General features: G+C 40.1%; 1 protein-coding gene across 3 annotated transcripts in view; it reads left to right on the forward strand.

Annotated features, from left to right (window-relative positions):
- Positions 1-16670, forward strand: part of KCTD3 (potassium channel tetramerization domain containing 3) — a 95007-nt gene that overhangs the window by 53816 nt on the left and 24521 nt on the right. The window contains exon 1 of one of the 3 annotated variants that reach the window (XM_048935560.1): positions 15418-15607. The exons of 1 other annotated variant lie outside the window; for it this stretch is intronic. In XM_048935560.1, coding sequence (XP_048791517.1) covers positions 15534-15607 — 74 coding nt within the window. In that variant the 5' untranslated portion in view covers positions 15418-15533. Of the gene's footprint in view, positions 1-15417; positions 15608-16670 lie in introns of those variants that run through there. One more of the 3 variants, XM_048935558.1, reaches the window with a different exon arrangement.

Genomic DNA, 16670 nt, shown 5'->3' on the forward strand with positions numbered 1-16670 from the left:
ACAACTATTTGTCTACAAGAGGCACAAAACATCTTTTGGTGTTGGCTTTTTGTTTTTCTTTTTTCTTTCCCACTTGTAACCTCACAGTTCTCGTGATACCTGCAATGGTTTGGTTTCCAGCCACTTTTATCTTCATCAAAGGAATAATTAAATGCAAATTGTACATGTAGTGGTATCTGTATTAATAACAATACCTGATGCTTACTATAGAGTATGATCTCAAATTTAGGAATTGAAACTAATACAGATTTTAGTTGCCTGGTGTTCAACAAAATGCTTCCTTATTAAGTTGTGCATTAGACAGAATATTCTGAGCTGGGATATGAATAGAGGGCATTTCTGGTGAAGGATCATTGTCAATTAAGAAAAATTTGATTTGGTACCCTAGGGCTTGGATTTACAGCATTTACAGACACTGATGTCATGCTGCAATGCAGACTTTTCACTCGGCTCTTTTCTAATGATAACTCTGAAGTAAGCAGAGGAATAGATTACGAAGATCTCTTCTTATAGAGCATCATCTGCTTTGTAGTAATCATTAAGGTTTAGCAATCTTTTACTTAATTCACATTTTAATAAATCTAACTTAGTAGAAAAGTAATGCGTGGTACATTCAGTGCCATCTTGCTCTTTTCAAGACTGTGTTATAAAAGAGGAAACCACACTGCTTGCTTATAACATCTCACAGAATTTAATTTTAAATGTGCTTTCACATATGTCATGTTTCTCAGAAATTCTAGAATTACGAAAAATTGATAATTCATTCACAGAATCACAGAATGGCCAGGGTTGGAAGGGACCTCAAGGATCATGAATCTCCAACCCCTGTGCCACATGCAGGGCCACCAACTTCCCCATTTAATTCTAGACCAGGCTGCCCAGGGCCTCATCCAATCTGGCCTTGTACACACACCTCCAGGGACAGGGCATCCCCAGCCTCTCTGAGCAGCCTGTGCCAGCACCTCACCACTCTCTCTGTAAAGAATTTCCCCCTGACATCCAATATTGATATCATAAAGATCACAAATATTGAATTACTTCAGTAAGAGAGTGAATGCTCTTTAATTATTTTCTTCACCATACTGATCTTCTTTGCTCTCTCTCATAGTACTTTCGTCCTTAACTTCCAGCCTCATTCAAGCTGCAGCACTGGCTGTGTAATGTCCACTGCTACAATTCTGTGCTTACTCTGCGGCAACAGCTGTCTGTGCAGCTGTGTTACACTGTGTGGTATGCTCTGGATGGTCAGTTTTGTTGTCCTATTTTAACTGATAATACCATACTGTAAAACTGCATTAAGCTCCTTATGAAAGTAAGGAATAATCAGAAGTATATAAAGTATTGCAACACCTGGATTATAAAAAAATATATATCTTTATTTTAAAAGTAATAAAGTGCTAGGATCTATTTTTCGTTTGTGATCTTACTTGTCTGCTTGGCGTATGTAGATACCAAGGCTGAGCCAGAAGGCATTGGGTCCAGGTATCTCTGATAATTTTCAGAGGTATTGCTGATTTTGGTGTGGTGGGTTTGGTATTTGATTACGTATTTTCTAGTGCATTGTTAGATTTGCAATCAGCGTTTTCAAAGTGGGGATGTTTTGTTTAAAAGGCTTATTTGAGGGTCTTTCAAGGCAGTATATGAGTTACCTACACTTGATTACAATGCATGTAGTATCCTTTCTTAAACAGGAGGATAGAAATCAAAGGTTTGCTGAAATTACTTCCGTAAGCCAAGGATACAAAATGAAGCTTAAGAGGCCTTAGGCTCCAGTTACCCAAGTTGCCTGTGACTGTGAGATCGCTCCTGAAGTCATTCGTGTAATGTATTACTCTTTCACTGCTTTGTATGAGTAATGAAGGATCATTACCCTGATACTTTTATTTCTTTTGCCATAGGCAAACTTATCTGAAGTACTTAAAAGGGAATAGACAGCGTAAGGCAAATTTCTGAAACTAAAATGATTATTGAAGCTGGTGCTAATGCCTGCATAACCTTGAGAACAATATTACAAAAGATAAAAAACTTTGGTTTTTTAGCACTGTCTCATTTCAATAAACAACACAACTGTGATTCAAAGGAGAAAAATAGTGAAACGGAATTTACCCAGGAACTGGCAGACAATTTCTGGTGGATTTTTGCATGTCTCTCCTCGAAGAGCTGTGCAACACTTTCACTTTCTGCAGTTTCTGCTCTCTAATGAAGAAACCTGTGATGTAGGAAAAGAAGTCCGGATCTTTATTCTTTATGCAGCATATCTTGGACAGTCCAGAATTAAAAGCAAAATATACCCAGTTGGGACTGTAATAAGTTTTTGCTAGCCCGTAATCAAATCATGTTTTATAAACTAAGCAATAACAGGCCTCATCATGTGAACTGAAGACCTCTGAGAAACACAGAACATTACAGAAGTGGTTTTAGTGGTTCATTAGTTGGCACCACTCCCTTCTGGGTCTGTAACAATCTGCTTACATAGCCCGGCTTGAGAGCTGTTACAGAATGTTGTGTTGTATAAGGTGTATGTATAAAATACCATTCTTGTCATCTTTAGAAATGCCAATGAGCAGCATAAATGACTTGGAAGTTTTTTTTTTTTTCTCCATAAAATAGTTCTCTAAATCAACCAATTTTGTTTCGCTTTTGTGTTCCCCCCCACCACCCCAGTCCTCCCAACGTTCGAGGTTTGGTGCTCGTATGAAAGGTAGAGGGGCAAAAGAAACAATGAATGTAAAATACATTACTGAGTTTAAAAGGCACTACTTTTTGCATTTTGTTTAGAAAAATGATGGATATTTGTGTTCAGAGGGTTTTCATGGAGAAACAATGTTTAGCGGGTACAGAAGTTTTTACTGAATTTCTGTTTCATAACAGAGGTTTTAAATTAACCATATTGACAATAAAACTTCAGAGTGAGTGTCTGTATAAAGGAAAAAATATCAGTCTTCTATCTAGAAATGGTTTCACTCAAAAATTCTTCTGCTTGAGGGCCTTTTCTTGAGTCTGTTGATTTTAATGATGGATCTGTGACCATCCAGAATGAAATTCTGCCTTTAGATGTTTGGGTAGTAAATCTTAGTACAAGTTCGATGTGTGAAACTGTTGGAGGTTATACTTTTCTTCACAGTGTTTGAGAATACGTCTCTCTATTTTTCTTGAGGTTATTCCATTCACAGATATATGTTCTCATGCAGCTTCCTTATGGTTTTATTAATGGTTGATTTTCTGCTTTATTTGTCAGCTTGTTTGGAGGGCAGTGAGGCAGTGGCACAGCTGCCCAGGGAAGCTGTGATGCCCCATCCCTGGAGGCACTCAAGGCCAGGTTGGATGAGGCCCTGGGCAGCCTGAGCTGGTGGTTGGCAACCCTGCTCATGGCAGGGTGTTGGAACTAGATGACTGTTGATGTCCATTCCTACCCAAGCCACTCTATGATGTTATGATATAGTAAAAGTTTTATGAAGCATAGGCAGTAATAATTCTTAAGATAAAGAAGAGAAGGACAGATATTTGTTTATTTATTTTTAGGGAAGAAAGAAGTTGTTTTGTCCTTTAGTGAACAGTTTCTGTGGAGGTTTTCTCTTTGGATATTCCCATTTTACTGATATTCTTATTTGCTATAACTTGAGTTAGCACTGCACTGTGCCTTCCCCTTGTCCTGGTTTCAGCTCAGACAACATTAACGGTGCACTGATGTGTGGTTGTTGTTGATCTGGGCAGCTCGGCAGGGCAGAGCCACAGCGGCAGCAGGGGCAGATGGTGTGCAAGCTGCGCCAGTATCTGTGGAGAATATATATACCCATTCATATATATATATTTATATGTGTAAATGTAAATATATGAGAATAAATCTAGAGAAAATCACCTCTGCATACTTCCTCAGAAAACAACCTTTCACCTTGGCTGCTGCAAGAACTGAGAAAGGGAGGCTTCTCTGAGATTTCTCTAATATTTTATACAGAGTCATAGTTAATTCATTCTACAAAAGTAAGGAAGGGAGGAAATGCACATTAAAAATGAATAAGAGCTGTCTGGTTTCAGGGTTTTCCCTAAATTTCAGATCAAGACACGGTACACCATGATTTATTTTAAAACACATTTTCATTTATTATACCTTATGATCAAGACAGGACCTTCTGCTTGACTTTGAAGAAATGTTTGCCTGCAGAGCAGAAGTGCACTAGGGTAGGTGTGCATCTACCTGGATTTGTATTTGAAGGGTATTGATCGTAGGAATCAAAAAGAGAGGAAAGTATGATCTTCTCTTTAGAGTTACATTTAAGATTACATAGGATCATTTAAGGTTACACACCAGGTTCTACATAACAGTTAGGACGCTTCTTGAATTTTGCACTTACTAAGTAGTTATCAGTGTCTTTTTTTTCCCCTCTGCTTTAATAACTCCACAGCAATCCTTGTTACCTGCAATATGCTTATGTGGATTACTAAAGGCTTCAAATGAATACATACATAAGGAGCAATGTTAGAAATTTGGTGGCATTTGGTAGTACATTTAATCTAGTAAGAATCTTTTCTTACTCAGATACTACCATAGAGAATGCCTTTCCGCATCTAAGAATACCAACTCCCAAACAGTTTGGAATTATTCTTTTTTTAAGTTGATTTTTCTTTTTGCTTTGTTTCAAGAGAAAATGATGTGACACACCAAATAAAAGGTAGCAAAACAATCCTTCTTAAACTTTGGAAAACAGCTTTATGATTAGTAAGCTTTATGGTATAGATAGTAATAAACAGGATAAATGTCTGAAAAGTAGGTTTAAAAACAGTTTAGGTAGAATATATGCAGTTTTCTAGAAATACAGTGATTTTATTTAGTCTTATAAAATGCCTTAATTAGGATATCTTCTCTTAAAAAAAAAAAAGAAAAAAACAAAGGATTAATAATTCATTATTTAGAGTGATGTGCATTAAAAATGATGCAGTTCATGTTTTAGTCCAATATTCAAAACCCCTGAAAAATCATGGCACAATTTAAGTGAACCTGTCATTCAGCCCAGGTCTGCCTTCAATATAATTTAAGATATTAAAGAAAAGTGCAGTTAGAACTCCTTTCCTCCCACCGTATCTTCTATCACTGACTCAAATTCTTTTCTGTTCTAGACTTCTAATAAGTGAATTTTCTTTCCAATAGATTTGCTTTTTCTGAAAAACAAAACCAAACCCCACTGCAATGGATCTGGCTTTCCCCTGAGTATTGAATCCCTCTCCCAGGATCCATTCAGATGGATGATAAATGCTGTCCGTTTTCATGCTACAGTCTGTCAGTTAACAATGAGTTTATCTTTGGACTGGTATAAGGTGATGGGATTTTTTTTGTTTGTTTCTTTAAATGTATCCTTTTTATTTCTAATGGAATATTCTCTTAAGTAGGTCATGCTTAAAAACATTGTTTATGGTATCAAAAACTAAAGCTAAAAATTCACAAGATACAAAGCAAGTCACTTTAGTATATACAGTGCTTCAATGTTGATTGCCATATTTACTTCTCCTCTAGCAGTATATTTAATAAAGTATTAATATTTCTTTATTTGTGTGAGAAAACATTTTCTCATATTACTAATTCTGAAAAGGCTTTAATCTATTTGTTCTTCATATTTTGAAACTTTCCCGCTTTAAATTTCCTATGATTCTGTGAGTCAAACCATCACCCAGGATGTTGTTAATGAAATTAAAATGTTTCGAGTGGATGTGAAGTTCAGACTTTTATTATGCAACAGATAACATCACAAAACCTATGTTGTTTATATTATGTAGAATTATCAATGATCTGAATGTGTCACTGACCATCTTCATGCACTTACCCTAAGCATGGTGAAGAATTATATATGCCTTCAATTCTGCAAGGACAGAGAACTCAAAATGTGCAGAGTCCACTACAAATTTTTCTATAATTTAGAAACAATGCATGAAATTCATTCTACTGATAATTTTTGTTTGTGCTACTAATAATTTTTGTTTGTGCCCAGTACTCTGTCAGGGACTGATTCCTTATATTAGACTCCCCGTATTAGACATTCTGCAGGCAGGAGGAAATAGAAATGTTTGATGTTAGATTATTCCCTTTTTCCTTTCTCATGTGCCACACTGAAGCCAGAGGTTGGCAGGGGGCTGAGTGCTGCAGCTGCCGCCATTCTGTGTGGGCTGTGTGGTGTGGGAGGCTCAAGTCTCTTGTCCCCTTGCGTCTACTCTTCCTCTGCATTATGCCTGGAGTACAATGATAGTGGTGTAATTGCAACTGCAAGTGCAATCTCGCACTGTAGTAGACATGCTTTGTGATGGGCAGGTTTTTATTCCCTTTGTGAATAATAGGAAAATTATGCTAGTGCTTATGAACTTCTATGCTTATGCTTAACTTCTATGTTCTCCCTTAATACAGCTGTAATCTCATTGGTACTCTTTTCCTTGGACTTGACTGAAAAAGGTTAAAAAACTTGAGATCACTGAATCATAAAATTCAGTGAAAAAGATCCGTAGGAATTGTATGTGAAGCATAAAACTAGACTTACTTGCATTACATAGGATAAAGAACAGTTTTTCTTATGGTGATAAGACAACCATTATGTGTCATGGGAGAGGGCAATTTGGTTGTATAACTGTGCTTGCCAAGGTAGTTACCTGGATATAAAGAAGCACCCAGCAGTGACCACTGTCAGCAGCAGGATGCAGTACTATAGGATGTTATGGTCCTTAGGAAGGCTGAAAAAGGATAAAAGCATCTGTGCTGTGAGGCAAACAAAATTAATGTAACCGTGGCATTAAGTCCAGACAGGATTCAACAGTATTGCACTACTTCATTTTTGCTTTAAATTCAAGTCTGTGATCCTGAATAGAAATGAGCAGGTGGAAGTGGCATTCTTTCTCTGGAGCATGACCTGGTAGCCACGGGAAACTGTAGCTTGAATGTGTGTGTGGATTTGGTGCCAGTTGCTGAATGCCTGCTAGGAAATGTACTGGGATGGGTGCCTCCTGTAGAGGTCTGACTGATTTTGTAGAAGGCTCAAAGAGAAACACATGGGATCAAGTGTTGAGAAAATACAAAATTAAAAAATATATATTAAAATACAATATAACTTTTCTATGATTAGCAAAATACAGCTATATATTTTATATAAGCAGCTATATATGTACAGGCTGCTTATTTAACCAGTTTGTAGGTTTACCACACGGAAAATTCACCCTCAGATCTTTGTAAATAATATAAAACTTTCCAGACTGTAATCTTGTGAATTCTGATAACAACAGATCAAGAAAGACAAATTCAAAAATACTTGGTAGAACTATATTTTATAATATGTTATTCCATTGCAGTTTTTTTTTTTCTATCCTGAGTAAGAATTCCACTTAAATGGACACAGACTATTAAACTGCAGTAAGGCAACATAGTTCTTCTATGAGGAAGCCTTGAGTGAAACTGCACTGCCATATTCTGTTCCCAATAGCACTACTGGACTTTTATCCGACATATTTTTGATGGGCTTTTCACATCTTGTGTTATTAAAACAACTATTAAAGATCAGAAAAGCCAACAAATCAGAAATTGGTATATATAGTCTAATATGTGAAGTGGTTATTTTTTTTCTGGAAGTGTTGGAAATTGAAGTTACATTGAAGTTAAAGTATCCACTTGAAATAGGAAGGAAGAAGAAGAAACATCACTCATTAAATACTTTTTATGAAAGAAATATCTCACTATCCTTTTGTGTGACTCATGAAGTCACCATCAATCAACTATGTAATCTGTAATTATATAGTATTTCTCTGCCAGCACGGGTGAAGAAAATCCTTATCTAGAATTTGATTAACTCTGACTCAAGGGACTGCTAAAAGGATATTGGACTTGAGTCACGATTTCTTTTCTGAAATGGCTATTAAATATGCATTCCTTTAATATTTGAATTTTTCAATGAAAATACGTAAGAAGCAACAAGTTACCACCTTACTTGAAAGTCATCTCTTCTACCTGCTAATATTTTTTTGGAATTGTTATTACTATCACCAAATTCTGAAAGATCTTCACACTCAATTCTCCTTCTGTGAAACACAGAACTAAAACAAGAATATTTCAATACGAAGTGCTATGCTTTTTCAAAAATGCGACTTCCGCTGCTCGCTCAAATCCAGTTCTCACAAACGTATTTTCTCTAAGTTACTCTCCCTCCCTCCCTAATCCATACCCCAAGGAAATCTTGCACATTTCTATTTCAATATCTGATGACAAGATGAAAAGCAGTATGCAACGTAAGGATGGGACACTAATTGATATCAATTTGAGATGACAGTAATGATCTCTGTTTTGGCCATGGCTGGAGACTTTCTGTATGACAAAAAATCCCCCATAGTTACTATTTTTGTCCCTCTAGTAATATTGGCTAAGATAATGTTTTAATAGATTTTTGAACCAAAGTTGTCTTAGTTATACCGTGCAAAGATGAAATAGAACAATATATAAGAAAAGAAAAAATGTTGTCTTTGCAGCATTTCAAGAATGGGATTTCTTTTTTCTTTTTTTTTTTTCCAGAAATATAGAAGAAAATACTGGCAACCGCCATTGCAATTAGCCTATTTCAATAAGTGATAAATGTTTTCATTATTATTCACTTCTGGACTCAAGATACTTCAGAAGTTTTATTCAAAATTAGAATATTTTTTTCATGAATAAGGTTGTGTGTGGGTGTGTGACTCTAATACAGAGAACTGCAAATTACCTTTCCTGAGTCAAGTACTGCAATTGTAATATGAAAAGAAAGATGATGCAATGTTAATTGCTTCTGAGGTATGGAGAAAAGGTTCTGGCAAGGTGTGAAAATACTTCAGTGTTGGCTTTTTCTTTACTTACCGGTAGAATTTGATCTTGCATTTAAAAATATTGTAGCTGTTCAGTGTGCTGCTGGTGAACTACGGCAAAATAACAGATGTTTCTCCTATTTGGGGGACCAAAAAAATCTCATTAGGCAAGAAAAAAAAAACTGGCAGGTGGAAATCATCACCAATAAAGATGAGAAGAATGGAGAGAACTGGCAAAGAAATTGCCAAGAGTCTTCCAGGTGACCTACAGAAGTCTGGCTCTGTGCCTTTCTGCTGCTTATAGACCACCCAGGCCAGCTGGCCAGAAGCAGACAAGCTGTACAGCAGCTGGAGATCAAAGCTCTGTCTCCCTGCATTTATTGGCCAAAATACAGATTCCCAGTTGCCCCTTTGGAAGATTTTTCCTAATATTTAATTTCAGGAGGAAGGAAAAGATAGGTGCCTCATAGGTGGAGATTGATTATTTTAAATTTGGAAATATATATATGTGTGTACACAAACATTGTTCCAGTGATATCTTACTAAATACATTTTACATCCTAAGAGATGTATCTCATTATATACTTCAATAATTTAGGCTGCTTTAAAATAGTTGGAGTTATGGTTTCAGATACTCATAGTGTGGCCAAATTGAAGCGGCTGTTCATAGGGCTGCCTAGACCAAGGCTATATCACCCTAAAATAAGATGATCTGTTGTTTTACCAGATTTGAAGTCTTGCTTAAAATATTCAAGTAAAACTAAGAACATTATTAAAATAGCAGATTTCCCTTCTATTTTTAGATATGTAGTTTCTGAAGAGAGCCTAAGGAAGAAGCATAACCTAGAAAATTTCAGCCTGAATGGCTGACAATGGACATTAAAAGCAACTGAAGATATTGTACATGAATTGCCTACTACAGAAAAGCTATATCCAGTAGTTATTTCTATGGAAGGTTTGTTTGACTCAGCATTGATTACACCTTTCTATTCAAGCTCAAAGAATCTAAAGAATAGGTAAGACATGCACCGTTTGAGGGTAAAGGAAGGGAAACCACCTGTAGCTGTGAAATCATGTTCCTCTTTGTTTGGAAGACTAAAAGCCATTCTTAAATTGCATTGCCACATTCACTAGTGTGTTCTGGCAGCCTTATGCTGCTCTACCAACTGCTCTAACTGCTTAGGGCAAAACAGCCATAAGCACGGCTTAACTTGCCTTTTTGAAGAGGTCTCTTCTACCAGAGAGATGTAAATCTACAAAGCCCACCACTGAACATGCCCTCAAAAGAGCAATCAAGTTAAATATGCTGCTTAAGTTATTCAACTAAGTATCATAAATAATGCATTTGTTAAAATGATTCCTTTCCCTACCCATCTGGAACCAAACAGCAGTTATCTGTACGTATGCACAGACTACATGCACACATACATACATTTTACTAAATGTTGGCAGTTGGTCACTCAGGTAAGAAGCTAACATACAATCAGTGCTATTGTTTAGAATAGTTACCAGTTTATACATATATTCTGAATCTCAAAAAGACTTACCTTGTGCATTTATGTAATTTCTAACCAAAATGGATGCAGCAGAGTTTGGGACTCTGCAGCAAACGAGGCAAGGTGAGAACTGCTTCACAGCACGTTGTTCATAGGTGAGGGTTCCAAGTCTGCAGCAGTGACATTCTTCAATAGTTCCTGATTAGAAAAGATCCTAGGCTTGTTCAACATACTTGTGCTAGCAAACAACACCACGCTGTGGACATTTCAGGTACTACTAAAATAATGGGTACTTGTAAAATTCACTGTACTTCATAGAATCATAGAATAGCTTGGGTTGGAGGAGCCTTAATGCCCACCTGGTTCCAACTCCCAGCCATGGACAGGGCTCCCCCCACCAGCTCAGGCTGCCCAGGGCCCTATCCAACCTGGCCTTGAGCTCCTGCAGGGATGGGGTACCACAGGTTCTCTGGGCAGTTGTGCCAGCACCTCACTCTTCTTAGAGTTAAAAATTTCCAACTGGTATCTAACTCAAATTTCTCTTCTTTAAAACCATTCCGCCTTGTCACTATCAGACCATGTAAAATGTCAGTCTTCCTCTTCATAAGTACAAGAGGGTCACAATGAAGCTTCCCTGGAGCCTTCTCTTCTCCAAGCTGAACAAGCCCAGCTCCCCCCTTTCTTCACAGAATAGGTGCTCCAGCCTTCTAAGCCTCTCTGTGACCCCTCTCTGGACCTGCTCCAACAGATCCATGTCTTTCTTGTACTGGGTCATGCAGTTCATATGTCACCTCTTGTCACAGCCAGCCCTGACAGGATATACAGAAAATTGTAGGGTTATTATTAATTTAACACCTAGTTTCATACTAAAATTTTCTACAGTACTGCGTAGAGAAGGGACCTTTTAAAAAGGTAGATTTAGAAAAACATTTTCATTTTATTATATTTGTTTTTAATTTAAATTTAGCAAGGAACAAAAAACAACAGAAGAAATTCTGAAAGAAAAGCTGTTCTGTGGCACGACATGCTGTGTTCTGTAGCAGTGGATGTCCTTACATGGTAACTGATAATAAATGCTATAGAATATAGAATATTCTATAGTAGAATATAATGGTCACTTGCCCCAGTCCTGTCAAGCATGAAGCTCATCAGATCTTAATATCCAAAAACAAATGTTAGGAATTTTCCACAGATTCAGCAGAGTTGAAAGTATATTTTTTTACAGGATGCTGTAAAGTCTTTCTTGCTCTTGTAGGATGCAGCTTCTGATGCGATCCTGGATCTATGTTCTCTTCTTTGCATTCTATTTTAAGACGGGGAATAAAAGTACAGAAATTTCTGCCAACATGCCTTTTATCTGGCCCATCCCTAGTAGCTACCCCCATGTAACACTGCAGCTGAAACTGAAAAGGAAGGTTGTTTCCCTACTTGCAAGCAACAACCATGTGTTCAGGAAAGAAGAAATGCATATTCCACCTAATCTCCTGAGCTTCCTCTCTCCCCTGTGGTCTATTTAAAGTTATTCTAGTACTCATTATTGAATCACAGTCACTAAGAAAATACTTTCATAATTTAGACCCTTTGAGCTAAGTAATTTTAAGCAAAGCTGGGGAAAAACTGAGCATACATCAACTATTGTTTGTAGTGACTCATAGTAGCTTTTCCCAGAGTGGCTATATTGGGTAGGTTCCAAAGTTCCTCCTTTTAGAGCAGATGGTAGAAAGTTTTTATTCTGTTATTATTACTGTATAATACCAGCAAGCACAGAATTGTAGGGGTTGAAAGGGACCTCTGCAGATCATGTAGTCCAACCCCACTGCTAAAGGAGGTTCCCTAGAGTTGATTATGCAGGAAAGCAGCCAGGTGGGTTTTGAATAGCTCCAGAGAAGGAGACTCCACAGCCTTGCTGGGCAGCTTGTTACAGTGCTCAAAGAAAAGAAGCCTGTCTTCATGTTCATATGAATCCTATGTTCCAGTTTATGACCACTGCCCTTTGTTCTGTTGCTAGGCAAAAGGAGCCTGCCCTTTAGATATTTATAAGCATTGATAAAATCCCCTTAGTCTTCTCGAGACTAAACAATCCCAAGTCTCTCAGCCTGCCCTACTAACAGCGATGCTTCAGATCCCTAATCATCCTTGTAGCTCTCTACCAGGCTTTCTATAAGTTCCCTATCTTTTTTAAACTGGAGAGCCCAGAACTGGACACAGTACTACAGATGTGACCTCACCAAGGCACAGTAGAAGAAGAGGATCATCACCCTCGACCTGCTGGCCAGGCTCTTTTTAAAGCACCCCAGGGTACCACTAGTCCATCTTTAACACAAGGGCACACTGCAGGCTCATGGTCAACCTGTTTTTCACCAGAACACCTAGGTCCTTCTCTGTAGAGCTCCTTTCCAGCAGGTCAGCTCCTAACCTTTACTCAGGTATGTGATTATCCCTCCCCAGGGGTAGGACTGTGAACTTATCTTTGTTCCAACTCATAATGTTCATCTCCATCCAGCTTTCCAGTCAGTCCAGGTCTCACTGAATGGCAGCACAACCCTCTGGAGTGTCAGCCACTCCTCCCAGCTTTCTATCATCAGCAAACTTCCCGAGGGTGCACTCTATCTGTTCATCCAGGTCACTGATGATGATACAGAATAGGGCCAGATCCAGCACCAACCCCTAGGAAACACTACTAGTTATAGACTACAACTAGACTCCACTGATCTCAACCCTCTGAGCTCTGCCAGTCGACCAGTTCTCAATCCACCTCACTGTCCGCTTGTCTGTCCCACACTTTCTAAGTTTCATTACGACGATATTGTGGTAGTCAGCGTTAAAAGCCTTGCTGCAGTCAAGGTACACAACACTCACTGTTCTCATCTTACCAGCCAGCCAACACATCATAGAAGGCTACCGGACTGGCCAACCATGATTTCCCCTTGGTAGATCCATATTGACAACTCCACTTGCATGGTAGGACAGTTAACAGAAAACTAGGCAAGAACAACAATTGCTCTCTAGTATTTTAATTAGCTCCAGGACAGTCATGCCATTGGAAGGTGACTCTGAATACAATATATTACAGCAGAATTTGCTTTCTTATGAATAGAATAATTAGTTGTATGGCCAAAAAACAGGATGCTCCCCAAGAAAACTTTACTCATAACCAAGTAGAAAAAAAGTGGCTAAAAAGTCTTCTGTGTACTCTTAGCTTGAATTATTGTAGTTAAAAAGACCAAATTACAATGTCAAGTTTGTATCTCTGGATGCAGTACTGCATAGCCAGTAATTCATTGCATGGGTCTCCTTCTTTCCTAAACTGTACAATAGTTATACAAAAGCATGTATATTTAATTTTGATATGCCCACTTTTTTGCATTGTGCCATATGTGTCCATTTCTTGTCAGATATAAATATTTGGGGATCTTTTTGGTGATGAATTAACAAAAAGATCACAGAAAACAACAACATCAAGCTGCACTGTATATTAATATTATATAATGCTTATATGATGTGTGCTTTGAAATGAGCTTGGGATTTTTCTGGAGGGATTGCAAATTATGTATTTTAATTGCACCATCAAGAGACATTGTCTTGAAAACATGCCTTAAATGATTAGGATAAGCAGGAACTACTTTTTGGCAGTTTACTTTAAAAACAATAGAGGCATCTAGTGGAAGTGCTTGAGGACTGCAGCTGACAGAGAATGCATCAGTGCACAGCTGATTTTCTCGCATTACTTCTTCCAGGATTGAATGTCATTAATGGAATGACAAATGCCAACTGTGACTATGCTTAAAGATTTAAGAAGGGGCTAATCTTAAATTTAATGGTATTTAGGCTCTCTGAGGAGAACTTTATTTAGGAACCTAAGTTATTTTTTCCAAAGTGATCCAGGCAAGCTGGTCCACAGAAGGATTTATACGCGCAATGTTTACAATGCCATTTCTTAAAGATGTGGCCAGCCGCGGTGCAATTTATAGGCCCTGGTTACCTGAGCTATTAGATTCCCCATAAAACATGATTGAATTGGGCGTGCAGAAAAGTGATCTTTTTGTGAGCAGGCTGAATGAACAGCCACACAAAATGGGCCATGGCAAACACTGAGGATAAGCATAAGCCTTACACACCTAGGAACATGAAGACCGTTAAGCCCAAGAGGAAACCCAGCCTATAGCCACACTGACTTACAAACAGAAGGCATGAAGGCCCAGGGCGTGGTGACTGCTGTTTTTAAGTTTTCCCTTCACATCCCTCCCATAGCTTTTGTAAAACGCTCCTTTTTTAGCACGCTTCAAATCTATCCCTGCCCATGAAAGGAAAATAATATAAATAGGGGTTGGATTCTTGCAGCTGGTTTTCAATCTTCTGGCAAATTTCACTGAAAATGAATTAAAATTTTAGCTCGTATTGAAGCTTGGTGTTTGAGCATAGGAATTAATTAACAAAGCTCATTCTCGCAGCTTTAAGCCACAACTTTATTGCTTCCTCTGCTAACCACAGCAGCACTTACTTCTTCCCCAAATTTCCTCCACTTGCTGAGACAGATTCCTTCCCCAAATTGCACTGCGGCCTCAGAGCCTGTAGCATCGGGGGTTGTCCCCTTTAAGAAGGGCAGAACTCGGTTACAGGAGCCGGCTGCTGCTTTTGCTTTCCTAGCGTGTTTTCAAGCGATTTTCTTCGTGTTTCTGCGCTTTTTATTTTTTATTTATTTGTTCGTTTGTTTTTAAACACCGAAGCCAAGAATTCCGCCTTCTCGGCTCCTTCCCTTTGGACCATGACGCCGCAGCCGGGGCGTGCTAGCGGGGAAGGGCAAGGCAACGCCGGGCTGGGCTGTACCGCCTGGCCGTGAGGCGGCCCCGCAGCCGCCCCGCCCCACTCACCTGCGCGACCCGGTCCCCGACCAGCCCCCAGCCAGCGCGGAGACGCCGCCGGTTCGCAGCTTGTCCGGTTCCGCGATCGGTTTGCGGCGTTTCGTCCCGCCCCGACCCCTCCCCGAGCGCCGCCGCGTTGCCATGGCACGTCCCGCTCGGCCCGAGGAGGCGGCGCGGCCTGGCGGGGCCTGAGCGGCGGGAAGCCCGGAGGCCGAGCCCGGGCGGACGCAGAGCAGTGCCCTGGCCGCAGCGCCGCCGCCCCGTCCCCCGCCGCCCCCCGCCGCCCCCCGCTCCACCGCCGTGCCCCGACTCCAAAGATCCGGCGGCGGGCGGCGGCGGCGGCGGCGGGCGCCAGCTGGAGCAAGCGGCGGGGAAGATGGCGGGGAACGGCGGAGGCTTCACTGGGGCCGGGAGCGGGGAGATCGTCCAGCTCAACGTGGGCGGCACAAGGTGAGGCGGGTGGCGGGGTCGGGCGGCGGGCTGGCCCAGGGGGCGCTCGGGCCCGAGGGGGCGGTGGGGCCGTGGGGTGGGAGCCTCGTGTACTGGGCGGGGCGCTGCGCTGTGAGCCCGAAACAAGGCTCGTCCGACAGGGCTGTCGGGACGGGGGGCTCGGGGGCCGCTCGGAAAGAGCGGACTGACGCGATATTGCAGTTATTGGCCGGAATGGAGAGCTGCGTTATAAAACGTACACTGGAGTCGTGGAAGGTGACGTGCAGGAGTGTTGGTGGATTGGGAGGGAGCTGTGAGCCGGCTGTGGCCAGCATCGGCGTGATAAATGGTGCAAATGTTCCTGTCAGAATGCGTAGGCATGAAAGCATTTGGATTACGGGAGGTAGTGGAAGCTGAAGGAACGTGGCTTCCCGAGTCTGCACGCAATGTAAGGCCAGCTCTAATCAGTAGGAATTACTGCCTTAAATATAATACTGTTGTGTTACTCGGAAGACAGACTTGCTTTCTAAATAACGTGCCAAAATCTTTCTTAAAGGAGGGCGCTGTAAAACCTCCTGCAGAGTTTTTTTTTGCTGTAATAAAATGCTCGGAACCTGGTTCTGCCATGAGAAACTGCTTGTGAATTAGTCAGGCAAAACTCATCCATAGTGATGCTGTCAGAATAACTTTGGTGCTGGTTTTGGACTGGGTTTCATGTTACCCTGAATAAGGCGCTTCATTGAACTCAGTCTCTGGAATTATAGGCCAGTTCATTGTTTTTTATTGCAAGTAGGATCACGAAGATACTTCAGTCTTATGTTTTAAAATTGTTCTTACTCCTATGACTTTATACTTTGTTTTTAACTGAAGCATTCTAGATTCTACTTTCTGGATTTAAGGAGCCGGAAATGTGTATACATAGGCATTTACCTTTCAATAGGTAGGCAGTAGGCAATTGTAACAACCTTCTGCGTAAGGATTGATGATCGGGAGTGCATGGGCAGAGTACGTTTCTTCTTTCCTCTCCACCAGTTCCTGTGGTCCGTATTAAAAACCTGAGACTCTTATTTTTGTTTGGAAAGCT

The sequence above is a fragment of the Lagopus muta genome, chromosome 2 (genome assembly GCF_023343835.1).
Source record: "Lagopus muta isolate bLagMut1 chromosome 2, bLagMut1 primary, whole genome shotgun sequence".
NCBI lineage: Eukaryota > Metazoa > Chordata > Aves > Galliformes > Phasianidae > Lagopus > Lagopus muta.